The sequence below is a fragment of the Salmo salar genome, chromosome 06 (genome assembly GCF_965601325.2).
Source record: "Salmo salar chromosome 06, fSalSal1, whole genome shotgun sequence".
Taxonomy (NCBI): Eukaryota; Metazoa; Chordata; class Actinopteri; order Salmoniformes; family Salmonidae; genus Salmo; species Salmo salar.
Window position 1 is genome coordinate 4,719,612 of NC_138296.1, and position 17,889 is coordinate 4,737,500.

Here is a 17,889-nt window from a genome sequence, read left to right on the forward strand (position 1 = left end):
ATTTTAAATGTACCTCATAAAATGGATCAGAGTTCAGCGTACCTGCTCTGACCTAGACATAGTACTTTTCTCCTGATCACTTTTACATAGACTACTATGATGAGATATAGATCAACTAGCCAAATACAGACTCTATTTTACATCTAAAAATGACTATATTTGCTTTTAACTTTAACACTAACATCTTGATGAATTACAGCCTCAGACTTTCACTTTTAAAGAATATTCCAAGATTACCTATATATCTGACTTCACTTGAACATAAACAATTACAATAAACTCATATTTTCGGTAGTAATCAAACAAGTTTCTATATGTTTTTCCGAAGTTCATTGTACCTGTAACTCGAACAAGCTCCTGTTTTTTCTACATTTTACATTACATTTTAGTCATTTAGCAGACGCTCTTATCCAGAGCGACTTACAGTAGTGAATGCATACATTTCATACAATTTCATACATTTTTTTTTCTGTGCTGGCCCCCCGTGGGAATCGAACCCACAACCCTGGTGTTGCAAACACCATGCTCTACCAACTGAGCTACAGGGAAGGCTGTTCTTCCGGGTACCTGTCTCTTCTTCCGGGTACCTGCCCGACTGACGCACCTGTCGCTGTGTGAGTCACTGTACACTGATTTTTAAATTTTTTTTATGTAACCTTTATTTAACTTGGCAAGTCAGTTAAGAACAAATTCTTATTTATAATGATTTGCATGGGACAAGGATAGGTCGTTTAAATTCTGCTTAATTTTCTTCAAGCAGGTCTAAAGGAGAATTGTGACCATGGACTTACCGGATGTGAGATATTACCAGTCATTTCCACATTTCCAATGTCTTTTCAAAGGAAACTTTTAATGTGACTGGAGGAAATAAAGTCAGAACAATTCATATGTGTGACGCATGTATATAAAACTAGGATTTGTCATAGCTACATTTGTGTTTTCATTGCATAGATAAATGATAAATGTATTTTTCTATAGTAAACCAGCTGATTTACATAATTCAAGGAATAGCAATATTTTGTCAGGTTGAGTTGCGGTCATATGATGTATTGTAGTAACATATTAGTTCCATATGAGGCGCTGTTACTTTCCCGGCTCCTCATTTTCTGTTTTTCACCTCTGATTCATTGTTTACGTGGAAGTGAGTTTCGCTCCGTCTTCCGGGTTGTAGATCCTTCAGGTTGGCACTTCGCTTACTCTGAAGCTCAGCTGCGATGGCCGTGGTTCCTGCTCAATCTCTCCGGGTTTCGGATATCCGAGACCCGACGGTTCTGTTCGAGCGGTACAACACCGAGGAGATACGCGGCATCGAGCGGAAAGTCCGCGGAGAGATCGAGCACAAGAAGGAGGAACTTCGTCAGATGGTGGGCGAGCGGTACCGCGATTTGATCGACGCCGCCGACACCATCGGAGAGATGCGTCAGTGTTCGGAGAGCGTAGTTACCTCCATCCAGGACATGCACCGCTTTTGCCACAAGCTGAAACAGGGGAAAAGCGTCCCCCAAAGCAACAGCAAAGAAGAGGTTTGTGGCTCCATTGTGAAGCTAACGAGCGGTGGTGATGGCTAACTAGTTCAGTTGATTTTAGATAGCAAACTGTTCTGCAGAATACCATTCCCCGATCCCTTCTGGACAGTTTATGATGTTTGATTAGACTCCGACAGGTTCCACCCATTGTGAGATGAATGGTATATGTCAATGATGGGTATATCTGTGTGGGTTTCAATATCTACACCCTATATCTCTGTGTGATTGTCTCTCTGCCTGTCCCTTTACTTATGTATGTAATGTAGGCCTGTCTTAGGCCAGCTCTCCCATCAAGTCCCAGGAGAAGTTCTACACCATGGTGTATCCCTGTGGTACTCTCTGTCTGTGTGTGTTTAGAAACTCTCTCTCTCTCTCTCTCTCTCTTCACACCAGGTCCAGAGGCAGTCCCACACCATGGTGTATCTCTGTGGTACTCTCTGTCTGTGTGTGTTTAGAAACTCTCTCTCTCTCTCTCTCCACACCAGGTCCAGAGGCAGTCCCACACCATGGTGTATCTCTGTGATACTCTCTGTCTGTATGTGTTTATAATCTCTCTCTCTCTCTCTCCACACCAGGTCCAGAGGCAGTCCCACACCACGGTCTATCCCTGTGATACTCTCTGTCTGTATGTGTTTATAATCTCTCTCTCTCTCTCTCCACACCAGGTCCAGAGGCAGTCCCAGGAGAAGTTCTACACCATGGCTTCTCAGATCAAGCTGCTGCTGGAGATCCCAGAGAGGATCTGGAGTTCCATGGAGGCCTCTCAGTACCTGCAGGCAAAGACACTTATTACTAAGACAGTGGACTGTTAGCATTTCCCATAGGAAGACATGGCATACTTAGCCGTCATTGCTAATACTAGCTGGGCATGGCCAATGATCAATGATGTATGTAAACCCACATCATAGGGCATGGCTAATGCTAACGAGCTAACTCTTGGTTTAACGGACATTCCTGGCCAGCCAACCAATATTTAATTTCAGAATTGGTTAAAATTAGGTTAGGGTCAGTTTTAGAGTTTGGGTAGTCAGGCTGTCAATGGGATGCGGGTCAGAAAAGCCCTTATAGCCTCTCCCTGGTTTCACCACCCTCTTTGCTGCAGGCCACCCAGCTCTACCTGCTCTGCTGCCACCTGCACAGACAGCTCCACCTGGAGGCTGGAGGACCACAGTACAGCCCCGTCCTCGCTCGCTTCCCCATTCTGGTCAGGCAGGTGGCTGCTGCTGGACACTTCAGGTGAATGTCTTCGTGATGTAATTTTGGATGAGGGAGCCGATTATCAAATCTAGATTTTCTGTGAAATTGAAGAGCCTACCGAGCATGGCTAGGAGCACCACAATCAATTTAGGAGCACCACAATCAATTTAGGAGCACCAGAAAATATGTTTTAAATTGATTCAGATACAGCCTATATTGGGTCTATATTCATTCTATCTACTTCTGAAGCCCATGTTGAGTCCTATAAACAAATATGTAACACTGTAAAGACAGTTTATTATAAAAGCTAAAATATTTATACAAATACCCGTCATTGAAATTAGTCATTTTTTGAATATTACCTTTCTTCATTGTGTAAAATAACTATTTTTGTATTGAGATGCATTGCATTGAAAATGGTCCACTGTCTCTTTAAAAACGTCAGGTTTTTGATGATGTCAGAGGCAAGAGATCTGTCATTCATTCATTGCTGCTTTGTTCATTGATCTCCTAAAAAAGCTGTTCCTCTCTTTCTGTCCCCCAAATGTTTGGATACACTGGTAAAGTTACCAGGTTGTTAGCTAGCTGGCCAATGAGGTAACATGACTGAACAAAGTGTAAACAAATGGTTAATGATGCGCCAGTCGTTTTAGATCGGCCCACGACATGGTTTATGAATGTAAAATGGCATCCGCTATAGGAAGATAAAAATATTGCCCTGGTAATATGGTCAGATATTTTGACCTGGTTGGGTTAGAACCAAGCCGTTTTCTCTGTAGTAATGGGTCAGATCTTTTGACCTGGTTGGGTATGAACCAAGATGTTTTCTCTGTAGTAATGGGTCAGATCTTTTGACCTGGTTGGGTTAGAACCAAGCCGTTTTCTCTGTAGTAATGGGTCAGATCTTTTGACCTGGTTGGGTTAGAACCGAGATGTTTTCTCTGTAGTAATGGGTCAGATCTTTTGACCTGGTTGGGTTAGAAGCGAGATGTTTTCTCTGTAGTAATGGTGCCACCATGACCCTAATGAATCTTCACTTTCTTCTCCAGGGCACTCTGAAACACTGAAGCTTTTTTCATTACAACAGTTATTATCTGGGAAATTATTTTCCTAGTTGCACAGTGCTCCCAAAATCCTGCTGAGCTAAAACAAAAAAATAATGCATGTCTCTCTCTCTTTTACCCCCCTCCCAGGTCCACCATTTTGCTGGACAGTAAGTCAGTCCTGCGTGGTCGGGCGGTGTCCGACCAAGCCATCGCTGAGGCCCTAGTGTCCACCATGCTCCTAGAGGACAGCTCTCCACGTCAGGCTCTGGCTGACTTCCTCCTGGCTAGGAAGGCCTCTATCCAACAGCTGCTCAACCAGCCACAACATGGTACTAGTATATACCACTGTACCACAATACAATACCACACATACATCCTACACAATACAACACAATACACAACATCCAACACAATACACAACATCCTACACAATACACAACATCCTACACTATACAACACAATACACAACATCCTACACTATACAACACAATACACAACATCCTACACAATACAACACAATACACAACATCCTACACTATATAACACAATACACAACATCCAACACTATACAACACAATACATACCATCCTACACTATACACAACATCCTACACTATACACAACATCCTACACTATACAACACAATACACAACATCCTACACAATACACAACATCCTACACTATACAACACAATACACAACATCCTACACAATACACAACATCCTACACAATACAACACAATACACAACATCCTACACAATACACAACATCCTACACAATACAACACAATACACAACATCCTACACTATACACAACATCCTACACTATACAACACAATACACAACATCCTACACAATACACAACATCCTACACAATACACAACATCCATACACAATCCAACACAATACACAACATCCTACACAATACACAACATCCTACACAATACACAACATCCTACACAATACACAACATCCTACACTATACAACACAATACACAACATCCTACACTATACAACACAATACACAACATCCTACACAATACACAACATCCTACACTATACAACACAATACACAACATCCTACACAATACAACACAATACACAACATCCTACACTATACACAACATCCTACACTATACAACACAATACACAACATCCTACACAATACACAACATCCTACACAATACAACACAATACACAACATCCTACGCAATACACAACATCCTACGCAATACACAACATCCTACACAATACACAACATCCTACACAATACAACACAATACACAACATCCTACACTATACACAACATCCTACACTATACAACACAATACACAACATCCTACACAATACACAAAATCCTACACAATACAACACAATACACAACATCCTACACAATACACAACATCCTACACTATACAACACAATACACAACATCCTACACTATACACAACATCCTACACAATACAACACAATACACAACATCCTACACAATACACAACATCCTACACAATACACAACATCCTACACAATACACAACATCCTACACAATACACAACATCCTACACAATACACAACATCCTACACAATACACAACATCCTACACAATACACAACATCCTACACAATACACAACATCCTACACTATACAACACAATACACAACATCCTACACTATACAACACAATACACAACATCCTACACTATACACAACATCCTACACTATACAACACAATACACAACATCCTACACAATACACAACATCCTACACAATACACAACATCCTACACTATACAACACAATACACAACATCCTACACAATACACAACATCCTACACTATACAACACAATACACAACATCCTACACAATACACAACATCCTACACAATACACAACTTATCCTACACTATACAACACAATACACAACTTATCCTACACAATACACACACCACACTACACAACATCCTACACTATACAACACAATACACAACATCCTACACTATACAACACAATACACAACATCCTACACTATACAACACAATACACAACATCCTACACTATACAACACAATACACAACATCCTACACTATACAACACAATACACAACATCCAACACAATACAACACAATACACAACATCCTACACAATACACAACATCCTACACAATACACAACATCCTACACAATACACAACATCCTACACAATACACAACATCCTACACAATACACAACATCCTACACAACATCCTACACTATACAACACAATACACAACATCCTACACTATACAACACAATACACAACATCCTACACAATACACAACATCCTACACTATACAACACAATACACAACATCCTACACAATACACAACATCCTACACAATACACAACATCCTACACTATACAACACAATACACAACATCCTACACAATACACAACATCCTACACAATCCAACACAATACACAACATCCTACACAATACACAACATCCTACACAATACACCTCATCCTACACTATACAACACAATACACCTATCCTACACTATACAACACAATACACAACATCCTACACTATACAACACAATACACAACATCCTACACTATACAACACAATACACAACATCCTACACTATACAACACAATACACAACATCCTACACTATACAACACAATACACAACATCCTACACTATACAACACAATACACAACATCCAACACAATACAACACAATACACAACATCCTACACAATACACAACATCCTACACAATACACAACATCCTACACAATACACAACATCCAACACAATACAACACAATACACAACATCCTACACAATACACAACATCCTACACAATACACAACATCCTACACAATACACAACATCCTACACAATACACAACATCCTACACAATACAACACAATACACAACATCCTACACTATACAACACAATACACAACATCCTACACAATACACAACATCCTACACAATACAACACAATACACAACATCCTACACAATACACAACATCCTACACTATACAACACAATACACAACATCCTACACAATACACAACATCCTACACTATACAACACAATACACAACATCCTACACAATACACAACATCCTACACAATACAACACAATACACAACATCCTACACTATACAACACAATACACAACATCCTACACAATACACAACATCCTACACTATACAACACAATACACAACATCCTACACTATACAACACAATACACAACATCCTACACAATACACAACATCCTACACAATACAACACAATACACAACATCCTACACTATACAACACAATACACAACATCCTACACAATACACAACATCCTACACTATACAACACAATACACAACATCCTACACATCCACTACACCCACACAATACACAACATCCTACACTATACACAACATCCTACACTATACAACACAATACACAACATCCTACACAATACACAACATCCTACACTATACAACACAATACACAACATCCTACACAATACACAACATCCTACACAATACAACACAATACACAACATCCTACACAATACACAACATCCTACACAATACAACACAATACACAACATCCTACACTATACAACACAATACACAACATCCTACACAATACACAACATCCTACACAATACAACACAATACACAACATCCTACACTATACAACACAATACACAACATCCTACACAATACACAACATCCTACACAATACAACACAATACACAACATCCTACACTATACAACACAATACACAACATCCTACACAATACACACACACTACACAACATCCTACACAATACACAACATCCTACACTATACAACACAATACACAACATCCTACACAATACACAACATCCTACACTATACAACACAATACACAACATCCTACACTATACAACACAATACACAACATCCTACACAATACACAACATCCTACACTATACAACACAATACACAACATCCTACACAATACAACACACATCTCATCCTACACAACGTCTCATCTTACGTAACACAAGATAATCTCAGCTAGTCAACAGCCTCGACATGGTGTTAAACCAAACATTCTACAACATATTACAGCCTTGACACTTGTACTCTAAGTCAACATGCCATGTTATCACACTTTCATCATGCTGGGATTGTTTGGAGAACCATTTAATTTCCTCATCTCTGTTCAGTGGACTGGTGTGCTGTTTTGATGTGTGGTTCAGGTTAACAGCCATGTCTGTGTGTCCCAGGTGCTGGTATTAAGGCCCAGGTGTGTAGCCTGGTAGAGCTGCTGGTGACCACTCTGTACCAGGCCTACGCTGTCTTCTACGTAGCCCCAGAAGGGAGTCCCAGGCTGGGGGACGGAGGGCTGAGCTCCGGCCTCCTCTTCACCACTCTGGAGAACGTCACCTCCACCACCCCTACAGGTACATTACCTATGATACCTTGCAAGAAATGCTTGAAGAAAAAGTACTTTTTATTTATTTACTTTTTATTTAACCTTTATTTAACTAGGCAAGTCAGTTAAGAACAAATTCTTATTTACAATGACGGCCTAACCTAGTTTCATCCCATGTTAGTCCCAAACTGATCTGGAGCCCCTAACTTTGATAAGATTATATAGACGTGTTATATAAGATTGTATAAGCAACATGGTAACAGCTCTACTTTGACCTTTTGATTGGCCGGGTAGAATTTTCACCATGTTACATACACCTATCAAATCCTCTCTGAGGGATATTGACTTTCAACACAGGAGAATTTAATACCAATTATAAACCGAGGAGTTTGGGTCCTGGATGCTGATGATCTGAATCAGTGTTTCAGCTGTGTGTATATCCAACAATATACCATGGGTATATTGTAAAGACACAAAAATACTTGTTTACTGTTAGATGTTTGTTGGTAACCAGTTTATAATAGCATTAAGGCACCTTGGGGGTTTGTGGTATATGGCCAATACACCACACCCCCTTGTGCCTTATTGCTTAATTATAGAACTGTTGACATCTCTGGTAATCTGTCCTTCCGGTCCCACCTGTGTCCCCTGTTGTCTGTCCCCTGTTGTCCAGGTAAAGGGAGGCGTGTCCTTCAGGAGGAGGTGAGTACAGGAAGCTGGTTCAAGTACCTCCCCTCCTCCATTGCTGAGTTCCAGCCCGCCCTCAGAACCCTGGCTCAGCCAATCCAGAGAGAGCAGCTCAGAGACACCCTACAGCAGTGGATAAACACGTAAGACATCATCCAATCAATGCCCTTTACTTTGCATACAGAAACAGCTGCCATATTTCAGCCAATCAATGCCCTTAATTTCAACGACTGATATTCAATATCGATCATAGTCAGCTGTAGAATTAGAATACCATTAGTAAGGAGAGTCTGATCTGGGACCAGAAAATATCCAGGTTCTTCAGGAACTATCTGCTCTGGGGACCAAATGAACTAAAATGGAACTCTCCCATGCTGACTAGAAGGGGGGCGCGCGCGTGTGGGTCTGCATGTTGATGTTTGTCCATCCACACCAGACGCGATCAGGGCACACAGGTTGAAATATGTGACTTCCAGAGAGTGGTTAGGGAGTTGGTAAACCCTTCAACTTGGGGACACGCTCCTGACTTGAATGATGTCATTCATGTTTCACTTCATGTTTCAATAAAACAAGCCTGAAGTCAAATGAACAACAACCTGTCATTATAAACCTCAGTAACAGGTAGCGCTTTACACTCCTACCCGTATAGGGGGTTGAACATGGCAGATTTCAACACTGAATAACCCCTAAACTGGAACACAGTGGCTGTAACATGCTATACATGACGTCAGAGCTCAGTGGCTGTACAGTAACATGTTATACATGACGTCAGAGCTCAGTGGCTGTACAGTAACATGCTATACATGACGTCAGAGCTCAGTGGCTGTACAGTAACATGTTATACATGACGTCAGAGCTCAGTGGCTGTACAGTTACATGCTATACATGATGTCAGAGCTCAGTGGCTGTACAGTAACATGCTATACATGATGTCAGAGCTCAGTGGCTGTACAGTAACATGTTATACATGACGTCAGAGCTCAGTGGCTGTACAGTAACATGCTATACATGATGTCAGAGCTCAGTGGCTGTACAGTAACATGTTATACATGATGTCAGAGCTCAGTGGCTGTACAGTTACATGCTATACATGACGTCAGAGCTCAGTGGCTGTACAGTAACATGCTATACATGATGTCAGAGCTCAGTGGCTGTACAGTAACATGTTATACATGACGTCAGAGCTCAGTGGCTGTACAGTAACATGCTATACATGACGTCAGAGCTCAGTGGCTGTACAGTAACATGTTATACATGACGTCAGAGCTCAGTGGCTGTACAGTAACATGCTATACATGACGTCAGAGCTCAGTGGCTGTACAGTAACATGCTATACATGATGTCAGAGCTCAGTGGCTGTACAGTAACATGCTATACATGACGTCAGAGCTCAGTGGCTGTACAGTAACATGTTATACATGACGTCAGAGCTCAGTGGCTGTACAGTAACATGCTATACATGACGTCAGAGCTCAGTGGTTGTACAGTAACATGCTATACATGATGTCAGAGCTCAGTGGCTGTACAGTAACATGCTATACATGACGTCAGAGCTCAGTGGCTGTACAGTAACATGCTACACATGATGTCAGAGCTCAGTGGCTGTACAGTAACATGCTATACATGACGTCAGAGCTCAGTGGCTGTACAGTAACATGCTACACATGATGTCAGAGCTCAGTGGCTGTACAGTAACATGCTATACATGACGTCAGAGCTCAGTGGCTGTACAGTAACATGCTATACATGACGTCAGAGCTCAGTGGCTGTACAGTAACATGCTATACATGACGTCAGAGCTCAGTGGTTGTACAGTAACATGCTATACATGATGTCAGAGCTCAGTGGCTGTACAGTAACATGCTATACATGACGTCAGAGCTCAGTGGCTGTACAGTAACATGTTATACATGACGTCAGAGCTCAGTGGCTGTACAGTAACATGCTATACATGATGTCAGAGCTCAGTGGCTGTACAGTAACATGTTATACATGACGTCAGAGCTCAGTGGCTGTACAGTTACATGCTATACATGACGTCAGAGCTCAGTGGCTGTACAGTAACATGCTAAACACAATGAGCCTGGTACGCTGGGTTGTCCTGAACACAATGAGCCTGATACGCTGGGTTGTCATGAACACAATGAGCCTGATACGCTGGGTTGTCCTGAACACAATGAGCCTGGTACGCTGGGTTGTCATGAACACAATGAGCCTGGTACGCTGGGTTGTCATGAACACAATGAGCCTGATACGCTGGGTTGTCATGAACACAATGAGCCTGGTACGCTGGGTTGTCCTGAACACAATGAGCCTGGTACGCTGGGTTGTCCTGAACACAATGAGCCTGGTACGCTGGGTTGTCCTGAACACAATGAGCCTGGTACGCTGGGTTGTCCTGAACACAATGAGCCTGGTACGCTGGGTTGTCCTGAACACAATGAGCCTGGTACGCTGGGTTGTCCTGAACACAATGAGCCTGGTACGCTGGGTTGTCCTGAACACAATGAGCCTGGTACGCTGGGTTGTCCTGAACACAATGAGCCTGGTACGCTGGGTTGTCCTGAACACAATGAGCCTGGTACGCTGGGTTGTCCTGAACACAATGAGCCTGGTACGCTGGGTTGTCCTGAACACAATGAGCCTGGTACGCTGGGTTGTCCTGAACACAATGAGCCTGATACGCTGGGTTGTCCTGAACACAATGAGCCTGGTACGCTGGGTTGTCCTGAACACAATGAGCCTGGTACGCTGGGTTGTCCTGAACACAATGAGCCTGATACGCTGGGTTGTCCTGAACACAATGAGCCTGGTACGCTGGGTTGTCCTGAACACAATGAGCCTGGTACGCTGGGTTGTCCTGAACACAATGAGCCTGGTACGCTGGGTTGTCCTGAACACAATGAGCCTGGTACGCTGGGTTGTCCTGAACACAATGAGCCCGTGTTGGTTGTGTTGTGAAGAGAATGTGCCGCGGACCCCGGATATTAATGTACTCATGACTCCATTATAAACGCACCAAAATTACCATCAGTTTCCCTGAATTGCCTTGTGAAAGCTTAACACTGTATTAATATCGTATTTTATAACTTAACTTGTTCTATTGTCAACATGACAAGCTTTCACATGATGCCCACCTGACCCAGATGGCGATTGACAACAGAGTGTTTTTAGATTGTGTAAACAACAACAGTAATAGTATGATGGCGGGGATGCAGGGTTGTGTTCCTAACAAAACAACTATAGTGTGCTTGCTCTACTTCCTCAACGGCACAGAGAGGAGAGATGAAATAAAGCACCTTGTAGTTGAAGACTTCTTTGAAATGACTTAGGAACTGTGAACATTTTGGAGAGGTGTGCTGCCCCTTGGAGACACCGGTTAGTCCTCAAACTCAAATTATGTTGAAAAATGTTTGTCTTATGTTGCACCTCCAACACATTTTCCAGGAATATTATCATGTTACTGAATGAGGATTCTCAGATTTCGTTTTCTACAAATGCGGCTGAAAGTAAATGTAAAATACACATCAAATCAACAGTGTAATGTTTGGATTCAGTCTTGTCTCAGGTGAACTGTTGTGTCCTCAACTTCAGTCTAATCATTTTCCCATCATCTCCTAACTGTTCCGTTTTCATCGCTACCATGGTTATGCATACTTTATGCCTTCCATATTTATTCTGTAAGAATCATATACACTGCTCAAAAAAATAAAGGGAACACTTAAATAACACATCCTAGATCTGAATGAAATAAATAATCTTATTAAATACTTTTTTCTTTACATAGTTGAATGTGCTGACAACAAAATCACACAAAAATAATCAATGGAAATCCAATTTATCAACCCGTGGAGGTCTGGATTTGGAGTCACACTCAAAATTAAAGTGGAAAACCACACTACAGGCTGATCCAACTTTGATGTAATGTCCTTAAAACAAGTCAAAATGAGGCTCAGTAGTGTGTGTGGCCTCCACGTGCCTGTATGACCTCCCTACAACGCCTGGGCATGCTCCTGATGAGGTGGCGGATGGTCTCCTGAGGGATCTCCTCCCAGACCTGGACTAAAGCATCCGCCAACTCCTGGACAGTCTGTGGTGCAACGTGGCGTTGGTGGATGGAGCGAGACATGATGTCCCAGATGTGCTCAATTGGATTCAGGTCTGGGGAACGGGCGGGCCAGTCCATAGCATCAATGCCTTACTCTTGCAGGAACTGCTGACACACTCCAGCCACATGAGGTCTAGCATTGTCTTGCATTAGGAGGAACCCAGGGCCGACCGCACCAGCATATGGTCTCACAAGGGGTCTGAGGATCTCATCTCGGTACCTAATGGCAGTCAGGCTACCTCTGGCGAGCACATGGAGGGCTGTGCGGCCCCCCAAAGAAATGCCACTCCACACCATGACTGACCCACCGCCAAACCGGTCATGCTGGAGGATGTTGCAGGCAGCAGAACGTTCTCCACGGCGTCTCCAGACTCTGTCACGTCTGTCACATGTGCTCAGTGTGAACCTGCTTTCATCTGTGAAGAGCACAGGGTGCCAGTGGCGAATTTGCCAATCTTGGTGTTCTCTGGCAAATGCCAAACGTCCTGCACGGTGTTGGGCTGTAAGCACAACCCCCACCTGTGGACGTCGGGCCCTCATACCACCCTCATGGAGTCTGTTTCTGACCGTTTGAGCAGACACATGCACATTTGTGGCTTGCTGGAGGTCATTTTGCAGGGCTCTGGCAGTGTTCCTCCTGCTGCTCCTTGCACAAAGGCGGAGGTAGCAGTCCTGCTGCTGGGTTGTTCCCCTCCTACGGCCTTCTCCACGTCTCCTGATGTACTGGTCTGTCTCCTGGTAGCGCCTCCATGCTCTGGACACTACGCTGACAGACACAGCAAACCTTCTTGCCACAGCTCGCATTGATGTGCCATCCTGGATGAGCTGCACTACCTGAGCCACTTGTGTGGGTTGTAGACTCCGTCTCATGCTACCACTAGAGTGAAAGCACCGCCAGCATTCAAAAGTGACCAAAACATCAGCCAGGAAGCATAGGAACTGAGAAGTGGTCTGTGGTCCCCACCTGCAGAACCACTCCTTTATTGGGGGTGTCTTGCTAATTGCCTATAATTTCCACCTGTTGTCTATTCCATTTGCACAACAGCATGTGAAATGTATTGTCAATCAGTGTTGCTTCCTAAGTGGACAGTTTGATTTCACAGAAGTGTGATTGACTTGGAGTTACATTGTGTTGTTTAAGTGTTCCCTTTATTTTTCTGAGCAGTGTACATTTGGCCCTATCCATGTAGGCCAATTCCCGAGAGTGTGGGGAGTTAGACATTTCATTTGGGAGGTATTTCATATTTTACTCGTGTCCAGTCTCAAAATCCCACATAAACAAATACGGGTGGCATATAATTAGGTTCTCCATTCTTTTGTGTAAAATTCCGCCAAACTCAAAAATAGCGCTGTGCCTTATGGGATTTCACTTCGCTCAGAAGCCGGCAGACTCGGTGTGGCTATCGGAGGGTCTAATTACCCCTACACCCTCCATATTTTTGGCTCCCTCAGCTTTGGGACACTTGAGAATATGACAGAGGCACGCGTGAACGTGTAGATGGAGGGAAAGAAGGTGATTTGTCGTTCAGTCAGACTCTATAACTCATCTTTTCATTCTCATCCCAGCTGGAAGGAGGACGTCTATAACAGAGTCAGCAGTCTGGTTAGGGTTGTTATCATGTTGTATTATTTCTCCCAGCTGTAACAGAGTCAGCAGTCTGGTTAGGGTTGTTATCATGTTGTATTATTTCTCCCAGCTGTAACAGAGTCAGCAGTCTGGTTAGGGTTGTTATCATGTTGTATTATTTCTCCCAGCTGTAACAGAGTCAGCAGTCTGGTTAGGGTTGTTATCATGTTGTATTATTTCTCCCAGCTGTAACAGAGTCAGCAGCCTGGTTAGGGTTGTTATCATGTTGTATTATTTCTCCCAGCTGTAACAGAGTCAGCAGTCTGGTTAGGGTTGTTATCATGTTGTATTATTTCTCCCAGCTGTAACAGAGTCAGCAGTCTGGTTAGGGTTGTTATCATGTTGTATTATTTCTCCCAGCTGTAAGGAGGACATCTGTAATGGTGTCAGCAGTCTGGTTAGGGTTGTTATCATGTTGTATTATTTCTCCCAGCTGTAACAGAGTCAGCAGTCTGGTTAGGGTTGTTATCATGTTGTATTATTTCTCCCAGCTGTAACAGAGTCAGCAGTCTGGTTAGGGTTGTTATCATGTTGTATTATTTCTCCCAGCTGTAACAGAGTCAGCAGTCTGGTTAGGGTTGTTATCATGTTGTATTATTTCTCCCAGCTGTAACAGAGTCAGCAGTCTGGTTAGGGTTGTTATCATGTTGTATTATTTCTCCCAGCTGTAACAGAGTCAGCAGTCTGGTTAGGGTTGTTATCATGTTGTATTATTTCTCCCAGCTATATCAGAGTCAGCAGTCTGGTTAGGGTTGTTATCATGTTGTATTATTTCTCCCAGCTGTAACAGAGTCAGCAGCCTGGTTAGGGTTGTTATCATGTTGTATTATTTCTCCCAGCTGTAACAGAGTCAGCAGTCTGGTTAGGGTTGTTATCATGTTGTATTATTTCTCCCAGCTGTAACAGAGTCAGCAGTCTGGTTAGGGTTGTTATCATGTTGTATTATTTCTCCCAGCTGTAAGGAGGACATCTGTAATGGTGTCAGCAGTCTGGTTAGGGTTGTTATCATGTTGTATTATTTCTCCCAGCTGTAACAGAGTCAGCAGTCTGGTTAGGGTTGTTATCATGTTGTATTATTTCTCCCAGCTGTAACAGAGTCAGCAGTCTGGTTAGGGTTGTTATCATGTTGTATTATTTCTCCCAGCTGTAACAGAGTCAGCAGTCTGGTTAGGGTTGTTATCATGTTGTATTATTTCTCCCAGCTGTAACAGAGTCAGCAGCCTGGTTAGGGTTGTTATCATGTTGTATTATTTCTCCCAGCTGTAACAGAGTCAGCAGTCTGGTTAGGGTTGTTATCATGTTGTATTATTTCTCCCAGCTGTAACAGAGTCAGCAGTCTGGTTAGGGTTGTTATCATGTTGTATTATTTCTCCCAGCTGTAACAGAGTCAGCAGCCTGGTTAGGGTTGTTATCATGTTGTATTATTTCTCCCAGCTGTAACAGAGTCAGCAGTCTGGTTAGGGTTGTTATCATGTTGTATTATTTCTCCCAGCTGTAAGGAGGACATCTGTAATGGTGTCAGCAGTCTGGTTAGGGTTGTTATCATGTTGTATTATTTCTCCCAGCTGTAACAGAGTCAGCAGTCTGGTTAGGGTTGTTATCATGTTGTATTATTTCTCCCAGCTGTAACAGAGTCAGCAGTCTGGTTAGGGTTGTTATCATGTTGTATTATTTCTCCCAGCTGTAACAGAGTCAGCAGTCTGGTTAGGGTTGTTATCATGTTGTATTATTTCTCCCAGCTGTAACAGAGTCAGCAGCCTGGTTAGGGTTGTTATCATGTTGTATTATTTCTCCCAGCTGTAACAGAGTCAGCAGTCTGGTTAGGGTTGTTATCATGTTGTATTATTTCTCCCAGCTGTAACAGAGTCAGCAGTCTGGTTAGGGTTGTTATCATGTTGTATTATTTCTCCCAGCTGTAAGGAGGACATCTGTAATGGTGTCAGCAGTCTGGTTAGGGTTGTTATCATGTTGTATTATTTCTCCCAGCTGTAACAGAGTCAGCAGTCTGGTTAGGGTTGTTATCATGTTGTATTATTTCTCCCAGCTGTAACAGAGTCAGCAGCCTGGTTAGGGTTGTTATCATGTTGTATTATTTCTCCCAGCTGTAACAGAGTCAGCAGTCTGGTTAGGGTTGTTATCATGTTGTATTATTTCTCCCAGCTGTAACAGAGTCAGCAGTCTGGTTAGGGTTGTTATCATGTTGTATTATTTCTCCCAGCTGTAAGGAGGACATCTGTAATGGTGTCAGCAGTCTGGTTAGGGTTGTTATCATGTTGTATTATTTCTCCCAGCTGTAAGGAGGACATCTGTAATGGTGTCAGCAGTCTGCTGGTCTATGTGAACAGTCTGAAGGGCCTAGCCTCCATCAGAGATGCTGTGTGGGACCTCCTCTCCACCGACTCCATCAGTCAACACTGGAGCTTCATCTGCCAGCGGCTGTTAGAGCGCCCCCTAGCGCTGTGGGAGGACTTCCTACAGCAACTCTTCCTACAACGTCTGCAGGTAACTAGCTTCTCTCAGGTCCCGTTTCCAGGACACAGATTAAGGCTAGTATTAATCTAGGTTTAGATTAACGAGACCCAGGCCTCGTCCCCAGGCTTTGATTGTGGACGCTTGGAAGGAAGTGTGTGGTACACGACTTTAGTCCTGAAGGAAGTAGCACCTTCTATGGAGAATCTCTGTTGACCAGGCTTTTCAGTCTAGGACTAGGACCAGTCTGTGTCCATGTTATAAAATAGTAACGAGCGCTGACAGTTTAGCTGTTGTTGTTAATGTTATTCTCTTGTCATGTGTATTCTATACACCCTGCTCCTCTCATTACATTGATCTGTTCCCATTCAGACAGTGGGGGACCTTTAGAAACAGGACAACAGGTTTAACCTGCTGATTTAACTAGCTAGTAACTACAGCTGACTTCTGTCTTCTAGCTGTCTAGTAAACTAACTCTCCTCTACAGAATAGTTGTAATCTGCTCACTGTATCTGTCTGTTTCCTCTCACATCTCCTTTTCTACCCCCACCCCCCCTTCCATCTTCCTCCCTCCTTTCTATCTCTCCCCTTCTCCATCTCCCCCTCTTTCTCCATTTCTCTTCCCCCAGGCGATCACCCAGGAGGGTACAGAGACTATCTCCACCCGCTGCAGACAGCTCCTCTCCTCTGCCCTTCGAGATCTAGAGGGCCAGCCCACCCCACCAGGCCCCGGTCCACCAGGCTCCAGCCCTCCCCTCCCCAGCCGAGGTGCTCTCTACGAGGCAGACGTGGCCTCCTTCCTGTGGTCCGAGGCC

The 17,889-nt window shown here is 43.2% G+C and overlaps 1 protein-coding gene across 2 annotated transcripts in view; it reads left to right on the forward strand.

Moving 5' to 3' along the window:
* The first annotated feature begins 1,138 nt into the window (after nucleotides 1-1,138).
* Nucleotides 1,139-17,889, forward strand: part of LOC106595044 (conserved oligomeric Golgi complex subunit 1) — a 56,027-nt gene continuing 39,276 nt past the window's right edge. The window contains exons 1-8 of one of the 2 annotated variants that reach the window (XM_082976262.1): nucleotides 1,139-1,523; nucleotides 2,192-2,302; nucleotides 2,629-2,762; nucleotides 3,917-4,098; nucleotides 8,035-8,211; nucleotides 8,857-9,013; nucleotides 16,897-17,107; nucleotides 17,704-17,889. The exon at nucleotides 17,704-17,889 is cut by the window's right edge and continues 187 nt beyond it. In XM_082976262.1, the coding sequence (XP_082832388.1) occupies nucleotides 1,215-1,523; nucleotides 2,192-2,302; nucleotides 2,629-2,762; nucleotides 3,917-4,098; nucleotides 8,035-8,211; nucleotides 8,857-9,013; nucleotides 16,897-17,107; nucleotides 17,704-17,889 (1,467 nt within the window). In that variant the 5' untranslated portion in view covers nucleotides 1,139-1,214. The remainder of the gene's footprint in view (nucleotides 1,524-2,191; nucleotides 2,303-2,628; nucleotides 2,763-3,916; nucleotides 4,099-8,034; nucleotides 8,212-8,856; nucleotides 9,014-16,896; nucleotides 17,108-17,703) is intronic. The other variant, XM_082976261.1, reaches the window with a different exon arrangement.